This window comes from Amblyomma mixtum, chromosome 10 (genome assembly GCF_055824585.1).
Source record: "Amblyomma mixtum isolate Tamu chromosome 10, ASM5582458v1, whole genome shotgun sequence".
In the NCBI taxonomy this organism is placed as follows: domain Eukaryota; kingdom Metazoa; phylum Arthropoda; class Arachnida; order Ixodida; family Ixodidae; genus Amblyomma; species Amblyomma mixtum.
The window spans coordinates 101,292,320-101,315,059 of NC_143021.1; the positions used below are offsets into that span (position 1 = coordinate 101,292,320).

Here is a 22,740-nt window from a genome sequence, read left to right on the forward strand (position 1 = left end):
TTCTACGGTTAGCGTTATCAGCGTCGTCCTGAGTGCACCTGGGTTTGTATCTTTCCTGCTGACTGCATGGATCTCCTGAGTGGCAAATAGTGTTTCTGTCACTCTTTTCAATTGTCTAACGGCGGCAAGGAGAATGTATGGGGAATAAGCAGCTGCCACACGTTGTTGCTGGGAGCCTTTGCGACCAGTCTATATTCACTTGATGCACTACGAACTACTCACGAAAATTTGGGAGACTCGAAGATAAATGTTTAAAAAGATATAAGAGCAACGCAAGAATATTTTGTCAGTACATCACTTTGCTGGCAAAGGTTACCTCCCAATTTTATTTGGACATAAGTTTATCTCTATACGCGTTACAGCTTGCATGAAATAATACAGCATGCTTCCTAATATGCTGATGACAAACACTCATCATGCTTCTTTCCGTTGGTCGTCCCTAGGCGTCGGTGGTAATCGTTGATATTCTTGATGAGCTTAACACGGCTGAATGCGCCACCAGTGAGGTTGAACTTGGGACAAGCAGCGGACTCGGCGTCGTACTCTACATCGTAGATGGCTATTCCGTACATTGTGCCACCGGAGACGAGCCAGTAGTCGCATAACTGTGTCGAAGTGCAAGAGAAAACGAACATGAATGACGCATTAGAGGTTGGTGGTTTCATTTAATTTGAATTTTCGTTCTCGCCCAATTCGCCGGCCGCAGCAAAAGCGATCAGTAAAATGTCACTCCGGCGGCGATATCAAAGACCTAGTTCATATGCTGAACAATGAGATGTACACAAAATTAACTGCAAGTTGTCGTAGTGAAGGCAAAGAAAGTAGCTGTCGAGTGCATCGGTAACCTGCATTGGCAACACTGAGGCAGTGGTCATTGTGTTCTTGTTTAATGTTTCGATTCTTTCCTTTTGGGGCTCTCGAGCATTGAAAAAAAAAATCGGACGTCGATTACGACTCTCGGTGAAGCAGATTTCATCGCAAAATTCGAATATTTTTGAAGCATGGCCGATTGGAGAAGAAATAAGCAGTGCTGAATGGCCGCGGCGCAGATCCCCAGCTTCGGCCAAGCGACGGAAACATACAACTGCACGCAGCTGCAGTGGAGCCTCTGCTTAAGCGAAAGTGCACGTAGCAATGGAAGCAGACAGCGCACGAGGCACATGTCGCCGACCCTCTCCGTAACTCCTTCATCGTTTTCCTCTACGCGCTTTGTTCGCTATTGCTGCCTTTCGTCCTCCGCTTTGCTCCTTGTTGGCTTTCATCCTTCCCGACTTACTTTCATCCGTACTTTGCTTCTTATTCGCTGCGTCTCTCGCGAGGCTGAGTACGACGACGCTCAACCCAGAACGGGCGCCTAATAGCTGCGCTCTAAAAGGCGGCGAAATCGATGACTGGATCGCATAAATATGGAGCGAAATAACGCAACCGCGCGCAAACAACAGAGCTAAAGAAAAAGGGGGAGAGGAGGAAGCGGATGGAGGCGTTTGGAGGCGACTGCACGAGATGGTAGGATTCAATAACAGAGTTAACCTTAACAGCAGCGACGGCGAGTGGGTGTGAGAGAGTACTGCTTTGTGGCGGAGCGTGGTCATAACTTATTAGAACATTGAGCTATTTCGTGTTACATAATTTTACTCCCGGCAAGTCTATGGCCACTGTTAATATTCTAAGATAAATGGACACATCTCGAACATACGGAATAGTCCCACCTCCGCTTTGTAACGCAACACCGTATCAACAAACTTGAACAGCATCATCATCATCCCTATAGTTCCGCTGAGCACGCGCAGGTATATATTAACACTTTGGCCTCAGCGACCCCTCAGCGGCAGTTGCATTGCTACCATCTTCACATTACGTACCGCCATTTAGTATAGGCTCTCTCTAGATTTCTGTTGTGGTTACCTTGCGTTTTCATTCAGAAACAATGCCGCTGCGAGTGTTTGGTGATTTCATCGTTCTCTTCTTGAGAGCTGCTTTGAGCAGGCTTAGGGAAGCAAGGGAGACGCGTACATTTTTTTACTGACAAATAAATTGATTTGAACATGAATGTGAAATCATATCTAATTTCACTTAAGTGTACCAAGAGTATACGCGTGAAACACGCCTCATGCTTTCATGCGTTTGCTTTCTTTTTTTGTGTTTCTTCATCAGTTATCTTTAAGAAATAAATGTTCACCTAAGCTTGTGTCATGATTTATGCATCTTTCGCATCTTTCGCATCTTTCGGTGCTGCACACCATCTAACTGTACAGAGCGATGGAATGCTTATCGTACTGTGGCATCACAATACAAAAAGGCTTTTTTCAACGCGAAACGCATTTTTTTTTCAAAATACCTTGTCTAGTCTACTGATTACTAACCCACGCAAGTTCTGGAATATCCTTAACGTGAAACCAAAAAAAGATACGTTACTGAAAGATAACCAAGGTGCCCTGATCCCACTAAACGAATGTTGCACATTATTAAATCGTACTTTTTCACTGTCTTTCGCAACAACCACGCCAGTTACTTTTCCCGACATACCTTTGACTCCCAATTGATGGATGCCATCACTATTGACTAGGCGGGAATTCATAAACTTATTGATAGTGCTAAAATGTCATCCTCTGCAGGTGCTGATGGTATCAGCAAAAAGATGTTGAAAAGCACTATTACTTATTCTTCACTCATGTTGTCCGAAATTTATACTTAGTCATTGCAGGCCGGCATGCTCGCTGACGACTGGAAGGTGGGCAAGGTGGTTCCAGTACACAAGTCTGGTGATGTTCACAGCCCTTTTAACTATAGACCAATACCATTAACATCTATTCCATGCAAATTACTTGAACATGTAATCTATTCTGCCCTCATGAGTCACCTTGAGTCCAATTCTTTTTTCACATACCATCAACATGGTTTTCGAAGAAATCATTCATGTGAAACAGTTAATCGCATTTACTAACGACCTTTTTGCAGCTTTGGATCGTTCTTCGATTGTTGATTGCATATTCATTGACTTTCCTAAAGCCTTCGATACCGTGTCTCACCCTCTTCTACTTCTGAAACTCAGCAAACTAAACATAGATTGCGATGTATTAAAATGGATTGAACGTTTTTTGGCCGCTCGTACTAAGTATGTAACAGTTAATGACCATGATTCTAATCTTTCTTCGGTAACATCGGGCGTTCCTCAAGGATCTGTTCTAGGACCTCTCCTTTTCCTGATCTATATTAATGACCTTCCTGGTCTAATAACATCATCTATCAGGTTGTTCGCTGACGACTGTGTATTATACAGAGAAATTTCCAGCCAATCCGATACCTTGGTTCTTCAGTCGGACATCAAAAACATTTCTGCTTGGTGCGACACTTGGCTAATGAAGCTTAATGTACCTAAATGTAAAGCAATGAAAGTAACACGAATACCTTACAAAGCTAACCCGCATCCATATATTCTAAATGACTCCGCCTTAGCTTTTGTTCTGCATATAAGTACCTTGGCGTATACATTACTGCATATAAGTATCTTGGCGTATACATTACCAATGACCGCTCATGGAAAACGCATATCGAACACATAACTAACAATGCTAATCGCATGCTTGGTTTCTTTCGCCGTAACTTTTCGCTTGCTCCGGTTAGTTTAAAACTACTACGGTAAACAACGGTCGTCCGATCTAAAATATAATATGCGTCTTCTGTACGGGACCCTAACAGTAAGTCACTGATTAACACTTAGGATCGATTCAAAATCGTTCAGCCCGTTTTATTTTGTCTAACTACTCGCGTTTCTCTAGCGTCACACTCATGAAGAGAACTCTAGACCTTCCAGATCTTTCACTCCGGCGGCATCTTTCTAGACTTTTCACTTTCCAAAAAATATATTACACAAATCAATCGCAAAAACAAAGTTAAAGTTATGTATCATCTCACGTTGATCACCGACTCAAAGTCAGTGTTCCAAGTTGCAGAACTAACCAGTATTTTTATTCTTTCCTGCCCAAGACCAGCTCAGACTGGAACCACCTGCCCGCCAGCATCGTCTCCATCTCTGAACCAGAAGTTTTTAGACCTGCTCTTCTTCATCACCTATGTTAACTACTCTCTTATTGTATTTTATTTGTATAAGTATACTTACCACTCCTATCTGTAACGCCTCAACGGCCCTGATAGTAACGAAATAAATAAATAAGTTAGCTGTTACACTTGCCATGTTTCTGCAAGCACAGCTCTCAATACGGACGCATCCCTAATACTTACGGGCACATTATTTGCTGTCACTAGCATAAAGCAAGCATAAAATCTACGCTAGTTTTGACCAAAGAAAGACAATTTTTCTGTGAGCACTAAAATTTCCACAGAAAGACATAAAAGTGCACATCTGAATAAACACAAAAGAATGTCAACCGAAATTTAGAAAAATAAAAAGCGAAAAGTCCAGCTATAGCTCCCAGGCAACAAAATGTGCGGAAGCTGTCTTGCACTGGGTTAAAACTTTTACAGTCCCTTAAAGGAATAATTAAGGAGTAAACGAGCCTAACATTTTTCGCGTTTGCTCTCGCTTTTGCCGAATATCGCGATTTACGCCGCAGTGGTAAAGTTGTCAATAGTTATCTTGCGATCTCTGTGAGATGCTTCGGTTGCTACAAAAAAAATTGGCTTGTGTTCGATCCTTGAACTTTTGATAATTAATATGCAACGAGCAAACTTCTATTCCTCTACCCTTTGTACAGAATTAAGTAGCAGAGGAGGCCACTCTAGGCAACACCAAAATCGCATTGTTTTGTTACCCCAAATATTGTACGAAAAAAATCTAAACTCCACCAGCACTCAATATCGAGGTAAATTTACCGAGTTTTTAGTGGGCATTTTTCTCATATCTGGTGACCAAGAAGTAAAGATAGGTTCAAGGTATAGGTTAATGGCTGACGGAGACGTTGCAATTACTAGCTCAGCCTTTTATTCCAAGCAACATTCATGCCTTGACTGGCTCTGATGGATTCGTAAAGAATCTAGCTGAAAAATTCACCTTTTCTGCTAAAGTATTCATGGATTCGAATGTCGCTGTAAGGTTCACGGTGGGGCTGTAAGAGAAGACGGAGACCTCTTCTTTCTTGTAGATGGCTGGAACAAACCCGCTATTACAGAGCTGAAACAAAAATGACAAAAAATATGGTTGACACTAGAAAAAGCTAGAAGAGCCTATTTTAAACCTTCATAAGCAAGGATACTAAAGATTGCCGCTTTTTCCAGGCAAAAAGTTTTTTTTTTCCAGGTGTCCCACTACATACTAGGCGGAAAAAGACATCTTCTGGTGGAGGAGGAATATCTTTCTTTGATACTGCGAACGTGGCCGAATTTGCATTGTCGGGAAACGCTTTCCAAGATTTAATCACTACTTATGATCCAAACGTTGAAAACATCATCCTGATGTAATTCTGCTTGTCATAGTGGCTGACATTGCAATAGACTGGAAGTGGCTCTTTAGGTGCAGGGCACAGCTCCATCTACATTTACAGTATCATCACGTAAGCCTTTATTTCTTAGGTTCTTTCTTGCAAGAGCGATATTTACTAACAAAAATATTCTGTGTTAACCACGCTACAAAATGGACCGCATGTGAGCAGTTTCGAGAGCACAGTAAAACGGCACTTCATAAAAGCACCAACGCACGACTCCAAGGTTGCTATTAGGAGTGCTGTTCCCTGCGTCATTGCATCATTATGCTTTTTTCAGGAAAATGGTCGAATCTCATAGTAAGGTACAGGGCAGCTATAGCCGTACTGAGCTGATAAATGCTATCGAAGAACGACCACTGCTCAATGTAACGGAGCGTGAGCGCCCGAACAAAATGCACGATTTTCCGGCATTGTCTACGTTCAGAAAGGAATCCCAAATTTTCGGCGCATAAAATTAATGAATAAATACATAAAAAAAATTCGGGGTTAGCATCCCGAAGAGACAGACGAGTGAAATTAATTTACCTGGTTTAATTTAGACCGCCCAGAGTTCTTTAACCTGGGCTGACACGGTCTAGCACACAGGCATTTTAGCATTTAACATCAACCTAACTGCGGCCGGCGCGGCAAAGTTAGCACCCGAGGGCATGGCGTCATCAACAAAACACAAAAACTACTTATTAACCACTGCGTCTGATACTCACAAAACCATTCATTTCTGTTGTATGGGCCTAAGTCCTATTATGTGCGACGACGTTGCTACGCATATGCGATAGCGTTGTCCTACCTTGCATGCCACTTTCTAATCTCCGGGCTAAAATTCGGCTGTCCCGGCCCAGTAAACGGGGCCTCACTGACGTGTTTTTGAGGGGGAAAAAGAAATATTTTGTTGTACCACCTGGCAGCAAGATTACGACCTGCTACGTGGGCAGTTTCTGGTGGCGTAAAAAGTTCAGGTGACCCAGGAGGCAAGTGCGCCAGCTGGTGTTTTGCGCACAACGCCTACGCCGACAGCGACGACAATGCATTATCTTCCGAACTGAAGCCGTGACGATGTCGCGTTAAAATATTAACGAGAACAGCATTGCTGGTCCCATTACGACAAAAGCCGGCACCGTGTTTTAGTGTGCGTACGCGCAGATGGTACAGAAAATCCTAGGGAAGGCAAGGTAAACTGGTTGACGTCATCAAGCGGTCGTATGATGCACACAGAATGCCGAGCACCGCAAGTACAGATAATCATACACTTCCCCCCGGCCGACCTCAATGGGGCGTCAGCTTTCCCGACATAATTCGAGCCAAAACTGCGACTCAACCGTTTGTCGCGCAGCATTGCGGGTGGTGTCATACGATTTCTCGTTGCATACAGTTTACACGTGCTATTCAAACTCGAGGCTAGGTTGCGACAGCGACTCAAACCGACGACACATGCACCTTCGGTTGAATACCTTGCGAGACTCTTAGGGCACGGTTGAGCTGTCCACCGAGATGTGAGACAGTTACTTTGCCGTTTCCTTTCCTCAAAAACAAGTTTTAATATCAAAACTGTGAAGCAATCGTCAGTCGTACAGCGTTCCAGATGGTGCAACAGGCGCGCGTATCTGTTCTCTGTATAGATGGTTAACAGTGCACCTAGGCGCAATGATGCTTACGCATTCCTACGCGCAAGCAGGCTTAAGTGTCTTTGCCACATTTTTGTTTTAAATTCAAGTATATGCTGCACTAGGAATCTCAGAGCATCTTGCGTACATTTTGCGACCAGCCGCAATCAAACTTACCGTTATGAAGAGAACAATTTGAAATAGGTTTTAGAAGATTAGAGAAAGAACGAAATAGTCCATATTATCGTTCCACAACGAAAAAAGTGATTGATTTATTGGGATTTAACGTCCCAAAGTGACTCAGGTTATGAGAGACGCCGTAGTGAAGGGCTCCGGAAATTTCGACCACCTGGGGTTCTTTGACGTGCACTGACGTAGCACCGTACACGGGCCTGTAGCATTTCGCCTTCATCGAAATTCGGCCGCCGTGGCCGGGATCGAACCCGCGCCTTTCAATTGAGCAGCCGAGCGCCGTAACCACTTAGCCACTGCGGCGGTGGATGAAAAATAGTCTTCAGTCCGAGCTAAATCATCAATCAGAAGCACTTTATTGCAATAAAAAGGCAATTATAAGGCGGACAAATTTACACAGAACGAGGCCCTGTAGAGCGTGGCAGTACTTGCACCTCCTTCACGGCGTATTCTAGTTTCAATATTTTACGGTCGTGAACGGTACTAGCTTCAATATATGAAACGCTACAATACCAATGTAAAAAATAAGCCTAAGTCCTCAAACGCTTCCATTGCGGATGCGCACAGTACCACTGCAGTAGTACCACTGAAATATCTAATATATGGAAATGCTGTTCCGATGCCGAAATACGAATGAATGTCTCTTTTTCTTAGGAACATTGTACCTTTAATACGCAAAAAAATAACGGATCCTACACCATGGATGAACACGCATACATTACACGCAAATGGAATGCCAACGTATGCGAACGAAAATAACAGGGTCTCATGGTATCAGTGAGCCCCTTTCTGATGTCATCAAAGTGGCAAGTCTGCTCATTTCTAACACAACTCTTCCTAGCTTTACTTCTCAGGATCATAAAAAAAACATTGCGTGTCTCTTTTGTTTCAGTAAATTTTGCCTCCTACGACCAAGAAAGTGATATACACCCGGAACGAACAGACGTACAATGCATTTAGGTTGAAAACGTGACGGAAAGGAAAGAATAGCTCCGCCGCGGTGGCACAGTAGTTACGGCGCTCGACTGCTGACCTGAAAAACGCGGGTTCGATCCCGGTCGCGGCGGCTGAATTTCGACGGAGGCGAAATTCTAGAGGCCTGTGTACTGTGCGATGCCAGTGCACGTTAAAGAACTCCACGTGGTCGAAATTTCCGGAGCCCTTCACTACGGCTTCAATCACAGCCTGAGTTGCTTTGGGACGTTAAACCTCAATAAACCAATAAACTAAAACAAAATAAAAGAACAGCGATTAATGCTTTCAGAAGAGCTCTTTGTTATGCCATCAAACGCTGTAAGTATGTTTTTTATACCACAGCACTTTCGAACCATACTTCTTATGGCGCTTGATACATTTGCGTGTCCCTTGTCGATAATAAGTTCGTACCTCAAAAGACGAAGAGGGCGGTGATACGTACTGCATGGATGAACAGGCATACAATACATTTAAGAGGGAAGGGCAACGTATTCGAAAGGAAAGATTTCCGGCTGATGCCGTGAACGAAACTCTTACTGGTGTCACCAAGCGTGTGCCATCTGTATATTTTATTGAAACGCGTGCGAACAATACTTCCGAAGATACTAGAAAGAGTGGCGACTTTATGACATAAAGAAAAAGCATGCGCAAATATATTGTTTTACGGCATTCTTAGAACTAATCAAAACCTCATTCATCAACACTTTAATGGGCATTTAGTAGCGTTTCTTCCACGGCTTCTGCACCTTAAATTTCCCCGTTTACCTCATCTTTCCCAGTCGTGGACTTGAACTCCAGTGGGGAAGCACATACCATACTGCTGATTTTGAAAGCTGAATTTTTACCTGGACCTGATGGCATACGAAGCGCACTACTTCGACGCCTCGCGGGGGGCGCTGTGAGCGCGCGGAGTGAGAGGACGTGCAGAGAATCGGCTCCGCCAACTTTTGGCAGGTGCGACGGAATTTCCGCCGGAGCCCCGTCAACACAGCTGCCTCTGTCTTCGTGAAGTTGCCAGTTACCTGTGGGCACCGCTCGCACTCAGGTGCGACTATATTTAGGCATTTCTGGGCCGATCTGAACTTCGGTGAAGATCGCCTACGCCTACGCCCGGCTGTGAGTGGGTCTCGAAATCGCATCAACATGGCATTCCAAGACGTTTAACGTGGTTACGACCCGGTCACCATGGTCTAGTCCGATGTTCCGGCAACTGCAATGCCTACTAGCCCGGATTTTTCGCCCATTGAGAACATCAGGCTTTTCAAGCCAGTGGAACGCCGCTCCCGCAAGCGAAACGCCACCTAGAAAAAGCGGATGCCGTTTCGTTAGGCCGCTCAATACGGCAAAACGCTGCTGCGTTCGCTGCAGCGTTTCACGGCGGGCCCCAATGCAAGACTGCAGCCTCTCGGAAACGAAAGCCGCTACCGCGGCTTCACCCCGAAGACATCGTCATCATCCTTAAGCCCCGGGGCGACCGTCGCTGTCAAGGATGTGTATCAACATGGCGAGTTGGGAGCAGCGTTCGCGGCCTACCTGGGCGCCAAGGCCGCAGCATCGCTCAGCCTGCTCCCCACGTGAGAGCAAAACCTCATCGTCGGAGGCACCCGAGACCCGCACGTCGCGGACAAGCTTCTGCGTGACGTTCAACTAACATCGTCGAAGGGCCGGCTCTACATGTACGGCCAGTTGAATACCACTGGCGACGTGTTCTGAGGCATCATCACCGTGGCCAAGTACGAGATCAGTGAATCCCTCCAAAACAAGATCCAGTGGCGTGCTGGAGAGCTTGCCGATATCCGCAAGCTTGGCAAATAAGACGTGGCGGCGTTAACCTTCGTAGAAGTGGTGTCTTGATACGTGCATTATAACTCTGAAGTCACCCCTGTGCGTGCGTACAAGCAAACGATCCCGCCCTTCGTGCAGTGGGGCACTATGGGCCACCGGGCGGACATATGCCCCTGCCCTAACGAAAAGTGTGGCCTATGTGGCCAAACGGCGCCGACCGTCGACGAGGTCAAGATACCGCTTGAATGCACTCCGTCCTGTGCAGTGTGTGGGCAAGCCCACGCTATCAACTCCCGCGACTGCACGTGAAAATTCCGCCAGCTCAAGGTGCCCCGTACCCAGGCTAAACACCCAGAGCTACCAGCAAACCACTGACCTGGCAAGCCGCCAAGTCATCCAAATTAAGGTGCCAGTGGCGGAACCGCGCGTGGTGCTCACGGCACCACACCACAAAACATCATCACCTTCTTCGTGGTCGGTGAGGTCAGCGCCCGGGAAGAAGACGGCGCCCCCCCCACCCCCCCCGCCACAGCCCAGCGGCAGGGACACTCGGCACTTCCCGGCCCTCAAAACAGATGACGTTGCGGCGCCCGGGCATTAGCGCCTCAACACGGCAAACAAGTCAGCAGCTGGACTGAGATCGCCTACTCCTCCTCTCATGCTCCCTCCTCCCCACTAGCCGTCTCCGTATTCGCCGCGAAATACAAAAAATAGATCGACGTGCCACCCTGCACAGAATGAGCTTTTTGCTCAACAAAATTCAAAACTTATATCCAAAATTGGCGTCCGCCGCTCCGAGCCCGCAGAACTCGGACGCTGTGGAGAGTGACGCGGAGCTCTCGCCTGCCCTCGTGACAGCCATCTGCCCGACGGAGGAGCGCGCTTAACCTCTAAACTGCGATCCTTGATCGATCGAGACCGCCATGGACCAGATCTTCACCAAGGTGAAATGTGCCGTCCCCGCGGTGGTATCAAGACACATCTCGGACTACCCCCGCCTTCTCCGCCATACGCGGCCCATTAGAGACTTATCCCGTCCTTCAAAATTCAACCCCCATGTCAACTCTGATAACACAATGGAACTGTAGACGCTTTAAAGACCGAATTAAGCGGGCCAATTTCTGCCTCTACCTTGAAACCTTCGAATCCCTACCAGCTTGGTTGCCCTACAGGAGCCAGGCCTCGTACCCACGCTTTCAAATCACACGAGGTTTCCAACAGGATCCCGGGTCATGTCTTCCCGTTAACGAAGCCTACACAGTAGATATTGACCGCCAACTGTAGTATTCTAATGTAATGGTGACTATCCTGCCACTCCGCCGTAGGGACTCGCCGTTGCATATGCTCAACATGTACTGCTCTCCCAAACTCAAGAGAGCGAATTTTGTGAACCACTTCAGCCGCACCCTAAGAGTAGCGGGTCGCGATCCCTTGCTGATTGTGGACGACTTTAACGCTCCCAGTCAGATGGGGGTATCGCAACGAGGAGTCGCGCGGATGTAAGCGGGTGGAACTCGCGTCCACCGTTCGGCATCACCCTCCATATGGAGCCCGTCCATCCAACATGGCTGGGAAACTCCGTGACACAGGATAGGTGCCCGGACTTAACATTCACTCGCAACATACGACGCGCAGACTGGCGCAACACTGAGGAGATCCTCGGTAGCGTCCACTGCATCCATAACACTACACTACGCACACGCCCCCTCAAGCGTCTCAGAACACAAGCCCGTATCCCAGATTGGATGAAATTCAGGCAAAATTTTCACTCATATGATAATGCACCTATTTTTGAGCAAGGCTACCCAGCATGGTCCCAACAGCTGCTCACACAACTTCTCTCCCATGAAACTCAGATCCAGATGTCGGAGGTGGTCACGGACCTGGATAACCACCTTCTACACCTCCGGGAAGCCCGTCGCAGCCTCTTCCGCCATTGGCGACGTCAAAAGCTCCATAGAAACTTGAAGCTTGAATTGCCGTGCTTACCCAGAGAGTTTCAGAGTACACGGCCCAACTCGCCGACTCCATCTGGGTGGATAGGTGCAACACGACCGCGCGACAAATGTGCAGCCGCAACACGTGGCGTGTCTTTCGAGCCCTAATCGGCCCAACTCAAACACGAACCGAAACACAAAACATTTGCAGCGAGCAACGCACGCTTTCGCTGGCAACGCGACTAAAAGGGCACAGAAACTTCGTCACCAGTCTCTGTGTACAGCCCAAGACCCCCGCGGGTCTGCGTACTTTTATGCACGCAGAGAGAACACAGAGCTGGATTAGCCTTTCCAAGTCCATAATCTGCGGGCGACTCTCGCCAAAATGAAACGGGGCACTGGGCCAGGAAGGGATAAGAACAACGTCAAGCTTTTGACGAACCTGCCCGACTTGGAAAACTACTCCCTCCTCGACTACATCAATGCGATTTGAGGCGGGGCCACCCCCTTCCAATCGACTGGAAAATCGCTCTGGTCACTTTTACTCTTGAAGTAGGCAAACCAATTAACACAGGTCACCTCCGCCCCATCTCTCTCACCTCCTGTGTGGCCAAATTAAGGAAGAAGATGGCGCGGAATTAGTTACATGCATATGTTGAACACAAACATGTCTTAGCGAGCTCCATGTTCGGATTCCGCCCGCACATATCCGCACAGGATGTCCTCCTATAACTTAATCGGGCAATCCTTGACCCCCTCGAATATCCCCATTATGACCGGGTAGTACTAGCCTTGGATCTTATAGGAACATCTGACAATGTAACACAACAGATCATACTCACTAACCTAAGCTAGACTGTCTGTGGCCGCAACACATTCCGATACATGTGCCAGTTTCTGATGGATCCTCAATTCTCTATCCGCATCTAAGATAGAGAGCATGGCGCTTATCTACTCGTCACGCGGAGAACCCCCCAATGCGCGGTACTTTCGTCGCAGATCTTCAATCTGGCTATGATGCACCTGCCGGCCCAGCTGGGTAGTGTCGCCGGCGTGCGGCACACCCTGTACGTCGATGACATCACTCTGCGGGCCACGCAGGGCACCATAGGGAACATTGAAGCCAGCCTGCAAACAGCGGCGACAATATTAGACCGCTGAGCCCACCGCTGCGGTCTTCAATGTTCCCCTCAAAAATCAAAATTTGTGAACCTGCGCCCGTCACAAAAGCACACAACTAAAATATTTCTTTCTTTTGAGAGAGGTCCCTTACGAGAAACTGATGAGATATATGCACTAGGACTATACATCCACAAACACAGACAGCCAGACACTACTTTGGCCAAACTCCTTAATTGGGGGACCAAGTGGGCGGCATGGTCCGCCGGGTTTCCAACAAACGCTGGTGGTTATGAACTAAGGATGCCTTGCGGCTTGCAAACGCCTTTCTAACCTGCCGAATCCTCCATTGGACTCCTTAGCTTCGCCAACATAAAAAAGAAGAGGATGTGCTTGAGGTCATCCTTCGCAAAAATATTAAACGTGCTCTTGACCTCTGAATAACAACTTCAAAGAGCCGGCTGATAGCGCTTCGGGTGGTGAATATTTTCTGGGAGCTCCGGGAGGCGCACTTTACAAACTAGTACACGCGCTTGTCGCTAACGTATTTGGGTCACCGCCTTCTTGCTCGACTCCATATCTAACACACCACTCCCATGGAAGCAAGGTTTCATATCCGACAACTGTGGAGACGCGCCCTCCATATGCGACATCTTCCTGCCAGCATGTCACACAAAGACATAATGGTAGGCACCCGGCACGAGCGGAAGCCCTAGCCCGACATCATTGCAACAAAACAGGTTTATACTACGCGCACGACTCCGGACCTCACCACGGGGGATGGAGCAACAGCAACACAGTTAACGGCCTGACCTTCCGAGCCCGTAGTGCATCACAAATAGAAAAGGTCGCGATTCCTCTCGCGGCCTCACATTCCGATTCAAAATATATAATCGCCGACTCCCGAGGGGAATGCCGGAACGTCGAACGGTGCTGCACTCTCTTCCTAGCCTATCTAATCTGCCAAAATTTCATACCAGACACGGACCCCGCACACCGTAATCTTATATGAGCCCCTGGGGATCAGGGGATGGCTGTAAACGAGGCAGGAGACATAGCCGCCCGCGCGCTCTCTCACCGGGCTGTTTTCTCCTCCCTACCCGATCAGGAAATTGATTTTAATCCGGTCAGTACATTCAAAGATATTACAGCCCACTATCAAGATAGTTCTTGCCTCTAACAGTTCTCGCCTCTATCCTCGCCCATGTAAAGGCCCCAAGAAGGCGGATGGGTAGCTCCTTCTCAGCCTTCTCACCAATACATTGCTGTGGCAGGCAGCAAAACATTTTGACCCCTTCTTTAACGGGCGCAGCTGCCCGCTCTTTAGAGCAGTTTCTTCGGACACCTATCACATGGTGTGGGCCCGCCCCTCCAAGCCGGCTATTCCCCCCATCCCCAACCCAACCCGGGAGGACTGGGAGGCGACCCTGCTCAGCTGCCACGACTTACAGGCCCAACAAGCCTTAGTCGGGCGCGCCCGGTTGGCGGCCACCGCAACCGGGGTCCGAAACTTGGGACTTCCACCTAGTGCTTGTAAGGATCGGTCCCTTACGGGCTGATCCAAACATACCTCCTGTCAATACCAAATAAATGTTTTCACCCCCCCCCCCACCATCTCCCCCTCCCCTACGTTTCGCTTAAAGACTAAGAAAGGTCCTTGGTAAATTGTTAAATTGGTTTTTGAAGAAAGGAATGGTGTAGTACCTGTCTCGAATATCTCAGTGGACACCTGAATCGCGCCGTAAGTTAAGGGAGGAAGGTGGGAGTGAAAGAGAGAAAGAGGTGTCATAGTGGAGGTCTCGGGAAAAATTTCGACCACCTGAGGATCTTTAACGTGCGCTGACATCACGCAGCACACCGGTGCCTTTTGCGTTCCGCCTCCATCAAAATGCAGCCGCCGCGGTCGGGTTCGGACCCGGGTACACCACCTCCTTGTTGTCATCATGCCAGCTTCCAGGAAAACGGCTCGTTTCCTGCCCGCCCTGACTAATGGCGGACCGCTTCGTATGTTTTACTGGCAGCCCATATCTACATTGCATTCTTTGGCCTATTCAGTAGCCATCTACGAAGAAGAAAGCGAAAACAGTGCTATCTTGCAAGTTTCATGTGATTAACAGGCGCGAACACTACAGTCTAAGGAAAAGACTTTTACTTTAAATCAGCTGTAAAAAAGAAAATTATACAGTAGAAAGCGCAATGGTTGAGAGAATAACGCGATTTAATGGCAGTCTAGCAGAAATCAAGAAAATGAATTCAGTGTGTTCAGCGATGTAATAAAAAGGGAAGCAAAAACCGACGGTCCTTGACGGCAGCAGAGTGTGTTCCAAAAAAAGACGGACGTGACAGGGATCGCTGGCAGTCGTAAGCGCGGATGAGGTCAGGAAATTGGTGATGTAATATTTCTGCAGCGACAGCAGCTAAGCATTGACTGAAATTAAGTGCGAGAGGCAACTGTCCTGCAGTGAACGGACGCAGTTAAGCTTATGGTGATGACCGAGATTACTTTGCAGTTTTGCTTTTTTTTGCAGAGTTTTTTACATGAATATTGCACCTCAACACCAAACGGATACTCTGGTGGCTGGGCGCGCAAGGCAAAAGCGCTAATGCAGTGTTCATAATTACTCCCAGATCAACGAAGAAGACAAGACAAATATGAAGCATTTTTGAACCGCCTTAATTGAATGTAAAGCATCTTTACTCACCAAAGCTGGGGGAACGTCGGTGCCTTTATTTTCTTCACAAGGCTGGTAGAATGAATATTCTTCTTCGTTGGTTCCAGTTACACGTTTAGGTTTATAAAGACGAGATCTCATCGTAACGGATGCCGCCGCGCTTATGTTGAGGTCACTTATGTGCAATAAAATTATAAGTTCGGAGCGAGCCTTCACGGGAAAAACGAAAAAGTGAACAGTTTTCTTAAGTCAGGCAGGCTCTAATGTGCACTGCATTTCCACGCAGCAATAAAAAGAACAGCACGGCACATGCTACTGATTTCGTAAGTCAACCATGCGCTTTTTTTCGCGGTCTAGCAAACGGAAATTACATTTTTCGCACTAGTACTTCGAATGTGGCAAGATCAAGAAATAAGGGAAAAATTATAACTAAAGCTGACTCGTGAAAAACGCCTTCTTCCCTCCAAGGAAGTTATTTAGCCATCACCAGGGGCACCGTAAGCCTTTAGGAGTCACTCTATTGTCAGTACTTTAATGTGAGTAGGAACGCCGAGTTTCTAGATGTATGATTTCGATTTCCTCATTTAAAAGTGTGCAAGTCATGAAATTCTGATACTTTCTCCTCGATGCTGGTATTTGTTATTGGCACTTTCGTAATACATTTCGTCGTAGAGGCCGTTGCTCGTATCTTGCTGGACACCTCTGTGCATAGACTGTAAAAACTAGCCGTCACTTTGACAGTCATGCTTTTGTCAACTTTAACGTCATTCACAAAAGACGGTGCCTTCGGCGTGAACAAGGGGGAGAGGGTAGAGGAACGAGTTAAAAAAAATTATCCGCCCTCTGATTAGCTGCTGTTTACAGACGTCATAGGACCCATGACCTATCGTGATGCGGTCGCATTTGGCGCCGCGCGAACTTGGCGTGAGCAGTGTTTTTTGGCCTCGTGTGGTCTTGGCGTGAGCGGTTTGAGGGGACCTTGTTTTTTTTTCTGTGTTGTCTCGCCATTTTCCTTTTTTCGCGTTGGTGAGAAGACGGAGAGATTTGGTATGCCTGCAGCGAGCTGAGATAGCTTCGTGCAAGCGCGTCCCGATTTTCTAGAACCAGCAGGCCTTGCTAGAAATACATATTCGCAAGCAAAATGATCAGGCTAGACAAACCCGAGAGCTTTCGCTGCTTTGTCACCTTAAGGGTGAACCGAGTATAATCTCTGATGCTTTTCCTATGACACCAAGCTTGCCAAACTAGTCTTAAAGACCTAGTCTTAAAATGTGTCAAGAATTTGGTTCCCATGAAACTAAGTATGCAGCAGCGCAAACGTCCATGGATGACGAAGAAAATAGTAGGCTAGGGTGGAAAGCCGAATAAGAAAACAACGCCGTCAGCGTCCAACAGAGATTAGCACCAGTAAACTTTCTAACATGCGTTTCCAGCTAAAAATTGCCATTAAAAATGCTAAGAAATATTACCAAAGTGTTTCTTTGAAGAATTATCTGCTTTCGTCCCCGGCTAAGTTTTGGCGACACTTTTCATCTAAAAAACAGCCCTCATCCAGTTTCTGTATAGACGGAGAAACTGTAACAGATAAATGTTTGATTGCAAACACTTTCAATCAGTTCTTTTGTTCGGTGTTTAGGAATGACGATGGTCGGAAGCTAAGCTTTAATCCTTCAACTCAGTGCCCACCCATTGATAATATCTCAAAGACTGAAGAAGGCATTTTATCTCTCTTGTTAAATCTAAATATAAAGAAATCGCCTGGAATGGACGGCACACCTACTTCTTTTCTTATGAGATACGCCGAGTGGTGCTCGAAGTATTTGTGTATTCTGTTCAATATATCTCTCTGTTGTGCGCAGCACTTCCAAATGACTGGAAGTACTCTAAGGTTGCCCCTATACCCAAAACAGAAAACCGGCCGCTTATCACTTAGTGCAGACCAATTTCATTGCTGCCCACATGCGCGAAAACACTTGAACATATTACATTCAAACATATTTCGGTCTTTCTGAATGACAACAACATAATTGATTCCAGGCAGCATGGGTTTCGAAAGGGATTATCTACAACAACGCAACTTCTCGAAACTATTCAGGAATTTGCTGCAATTTTAGAGAAACAGGGTCAAATTGATATGATATTCATAGATTTCGAAAATGCATTTGAACATGTGTCTCATCCCAAACTGCTTTTAAAACTACAGCCAATACTCAAAAATGATTTTCTGCCTGCATGGATTTTCGCATATTTGTCATCACGGCGACAGTGTGTGTTTATTGATGGTGTGCGCCCTGAATCAGCACCGGTAGAGTCGGGCATTCCACAAGGATCTGTCCTTGGGCCCCTTTTCTTTGTAATTTTCGTCAATGAGTTAATACAAGTAGTGAACGTGAAAATAAGGTTATTTGCAGATGACTGCATACTATATCAAGAAATCAATAAGTTAAATTACCAGGTTTGTTTGAATTCATCATTAGCCAGCGTAGAAGCACTGTGTGCCGCATGACAAATGACTATTAATGCAAATAAAACGGTCGCTATGTCAATCACGCGAAAACGAAACCCTTTAAAATATCCTTACAGGATCGGTAGTAATATTCTGTCTACGGTCAGCAGCTACAAATACTTGGGTCTCGTAATTACTTCTGACCTCAGATGGAACGAACATATATCATATATTTCAAAAAAGGCGATGCGCAAGCTTGGTTACTTGAGGAGGTCGCTTCGACAGTCAACACAACAAATCTCTATTTTAGCGTACAAAAAGTACAATACACCAATTCTTGAGTACGCCTCAATAGTATAGGACCCGTATACCCAGAAAAACATAACAGAGTTCGAAAGCATTCAAAGGAAGTCGGTTAGATTTGTATTCGACTGCTATAGCAATCAAGTATCTCCGACGGTTCTTCGAAAGAACGCAAACTTAGAGCCATTAAAATTGAGACGGTATAGGGACAGACTGAAATATATGTACAGGGTCCGTCAAAAGTTCCCGGGCCACATGGTCCGCTTTTCATCGGTATATCTTGGCACTTAAGATTCCGATATAGCTATCGAGGTTCTCAGATGGTAGAACGATCCTTCTTCTATTCTCTGCAGATATTTTGAGCTTCGAGGGTATCTCAACAGCCAGACTATGCTGCTCAAAAGCAAACCCTGTGGCCTTGGAACTTTTGACGGACCCTGTACCTACTATAATAGGATATGCAGGGAATAAATAAGAATGTGTACATTTACTTTCTAAGCGCCCAACACGATCTAATCATTCGAAAAAATTAAAAGAATTTTCTTGCAGGACTAATGTGCCTAAAAAGACGTGTTTTCCACGGACAGTAAGTGAGTGCAATGCGCTCACCTCGAGTACAGTGGAATGCCCGACGGTCCAATCTTTCTGCGGTATGCTTAACAGTATTGAGACAAAATAACACTACCATCATGTCGTTATATACAAAGCCTTGAGTGCTTCATATGCATGATTGTTTTTATTGTCTGTATATTTCTTTTCTTGCTCAAGTGATAGAGCATACGTGGTTGTATCGTTATGCGGTGTACGCGCCTTGTTGTTTTTGTCGCGCTTTGCATTTCGTTACTATTATTACTGCTTCATTTCGTCTCTCCTTATTACTTGAATTGTTGTGATGCTTTTTCCTTATGTGCTTTTCCTTGACGTATTACTGATATGCTCACTCCTTCCTAAGGCCTCAAACCGAGGCCGGAAGTATCATGTAAATAAATAAATATGTGTAATCTTAGTTAGTCTTGAAATTACAGAGCACATCTTTTAGCTCAGTAGTGTCACGTGCCAGTAATTTTGTTCCCATGCAGGCTCAGGTGTGGGCAACGTCCACCTACTCAACCTTGCAGTCGACAGAGAGGAGTGCATCTCCACAACCAGTCTGGACAAGGCAGTGGGACTCCTTGAAGCCTTTCTTGCTTTCAACACCTGTTATCCGCCCGGCAGCCCCATCACTATGGAACGTTTGCCGAGGTAAATGAGCATGAAATAATGGGAAAGGCCCTTTCCATAAAGGTTGGAGTTTCAGGACCAGTAAAAAGTTTATTCAAATGATATGCATGAGTGAAAATCATGTATTTTTATAGAACGACGAAGGTTAGCCGACAACTGCTCAGCTTCCTTTTCATTCTCTTTCTGGTTTAAGCACTAGTCAGCAACCTGATAACTTGGCGGCTCTTAGCACAGCAAGCTCGCACTATTCATATCATGCATTATCGCTTATGATGTTTACCAAATTTGTTGCATTTTATTTTGTGTTCCAGCAAACAAAAAAGCAGCGAAAACTGAGACACAGGTCAATGAGAAGATACACACAATACCGCCGGTCTTGCAGCTGATTTATTTTTGCAGGCTCGTAGGGAAATGAAAAAATCAAGTCTAGTCGTCATACCATTCCCGATAAAAAGTGCCACTCTTTTTCTGCGGTAAGGACCGAGACATTGCTTATGCAGGATCACTCAGTCTTTTTTATAATTTGCTAGAAGTGCTTTAAGCAGTTCTTGCTCGTGCCTAGACTTACCGCTGCTAATAATGCTTGTGCAATGAAACAGAGGCTAGCATTTGCTACTGTCCTTCACATGCAAAGCAAGGTTGCTACTCGTGCCTGCTTGCAACTTTTTGCCACGTTCCCTGAGGGGTTCATTCAGGCATTGCCCAGCCTGCTTGATGTATACTTTCGCACTGGGCATGGAGATCGAATACACAACACCCATTGCACACATTGTGAACTCCATTTGGTGGTTGGTCCTGCAGGCTTGCCTTGCAGGTGTCTCGAAGTTGGAGATGCCCATTCAAGGACCACATAGATTACAGGGGGCTGAAAACACCAACTTGATACCAAAATTTTTTGACACTCTTTTCAACCTATGGGAATTTTAAGGAAGTATGGGACAAGAAATACTAGGGTAATCCCGTGCTTCTATAAATTATGCCATTGACTGAAAAAAGTGTCTGAAAAATTTGGTGTTAACATGGCGCTTTCAGCCTCTTATGAGCGTCTGGTCTTTGTGCTCGCATGTCCGGCTGTGAAAGAAAACAAGTCTGCTAGACCAACCACCAAACGAATTTCACAAAGTGTGCAGTGGGCGTTGTGTACTCCATCCCCATGCGCTGTGGGAAAGAAAACACCGGCAGACTGGGCAATGCTTGAATGAACGCGTCCGGAAACACAATGCTTGCGAGTACGGGGAGCAGCCTATGAAAGCCTGTAGCAAATGTTTGCCTCTGTTTTACCGCACAAGCATTACTAGCTGGGTGAAGTCTTGGCACAAGCGTGAAGTGCGTGAAGCATTTTAATCAAAAAGAATGAGCAGTCCTGCATAAGTGAGCCGTCTGTCCTTAGCATAGAGATAGAGTGGCGCCTTTTGCCGGGGATGGAAAGATGATCGGACTTGATTTTTTTCACTTGCATGGGTGCGTGTGCGCGAAAATGGCTTGAAGTACACGGATGAGCTAAAAATAAATCATTTGTAAGGCCGTAAAAAGTGTGTGCGACTTCTTCTAGTTCTGTGTCTCGGTTTTCACGAGATTGCAGAAAACACCTTTTATAATTATTTATGTAATTCACCATATTCTTGGTCATCTATGCTGGTCGCTCAGGCTTCAAGCAAGAAATGCGTAGTTCTGTCAGTACATGTGTTGTACACCTTGTGATGGTCACAAGTGCTTTTCTCCAGAATGATGTATTAATATGCCAGTGTTGACCAGTTGAAAGAGATGCTTCTAATGCCTTCCACTTCCGGACCTGCCCTCTTAAGGCTGCCTAAATTGGTTTATTTGCTGGTGCCTGCTGATAAAAGCTTTCCCTTGAGGAAATGTGATGTGTACCATCGAGGACAAAATTTTGCGGGACGTCGGAGCGTCGTTTTCAAGCTGCCTCTGCGCCACTACGCGGCGCAGTGGCCGCGTCGAGGCTGTGATGGCCGATGATTAAGCGCATGTGCGTCCTATATTCCTCCGCTTGCCTGTCTGATAGCTCGTTTGGCGTGAGTAACTGGTTTTTCTGAGCTTGGCCGCGGGCGGCCGCTTTTCGCTGCTTCCGCTCGTCAGCCGCCACATGGCCGCCGTAGCCGGCGCGCTGCCCGGCGACAGCGATGACGGTGCGCATTCACGGCGCCCGTCGCATTTATGTAACTTTTTTTTTTTTTAAGGAGAGGCTGTCTGAGCCGCAAGACAATGAGAGGGCTCAGACCTGTGTAGTGACAATCGACGGACCCTTGCCTTGTTACGCGAACAATATTGAGAACGTGTGCTGCCCTCCGTCCTTGGCGGACTATTCTGGGCTATATGCTTTCTATTTCAGCGGGACAGAGGTCCTGCGCCCACTTCGCAGAGAGTGAGGGTTGCTTTTGGAAGTCGTGGTGTGCGGCAGCTAGCACGGTCACCGGAAGGCCAGATGGACACCATAGAAAATGCATGGGGCTTAATAAAAGCTTACCATTTGGGGTCGCACTTTGGGAATGCCAACCAACGCGTATAATTAACAGGCGGCCATCAAGACAGTAGGAAAGGCTTCGTGCTTTACAGGTCTTTATACAAATAGATGCTGCGGCGTTTCATAAGCGTGACTTCTGCGATGGACTCCTGGATTGCGGTTTTGTTTAAGTCCACTTTTTTCATTTGTGGCAATAAATTTGTTGTGAAAGAATTCCCACCTTTGCACTTTACAGGGGCAGAATATTTATGAAGTGGTTACGATGCACCCTCGCCGTTAAGGTGCGTCAGAAAGTGGTTCTAACAAGCAGCAGAACAAACTCGTCCTCCAAAGTAGGCACGAAGTTACAAACGATTCCTTAAATGAAGAAAAAAACAGCGCTTTATTTCTCTCCAGAAGAAAAAAGTTACATTAATGCGACGGGCGCCGTGAATGCGCACCGTCACCGCTGTCGCCGGGAAGCGCGCCGAGTACGGCGGCCATGTGGCGGCTGACGAGTGCAAGCGGCGAAAAGCGGCCGCCCGCGGCCAAGCTCAGAAAACCCAGCTACTCACGCGAAACGAGCT

The 22,740-nt window shown here is 46.5% G+C and overlaps 1 protein-coding gene across 1 annotated transcript in view; it reads right to left on the reverse strand.

Moving 5' to 3' along the window:
• Positions 1-358: 358 nt before the first annotated feature.
• LOC149326549 (uncharacterized) overlaps positions 359-22,740 on the reverse strand; it is a 58,694-nt gene continuing 36,312 nt past the window's right edge. Inside the window, exons 5-7 of the mRNA XM_089564611.1 lie at positions 15,753-15,932; positions 5,012-5,131; positions 359-605 (exon numbers count right to left, since the gene is read on the reverse strand). Coding sequence (XP_089420737.1) covers positions 390-605; positions 5,012-5,131; positions 15,753-15,932 — 516 coding nt within the window. The 3' untranslated portion in view covers positions 359-389. The remainder of the gene's footprint in view (positions 606-5,011; positions 5,132-15,752; positions 15,933-22,740) is intronic.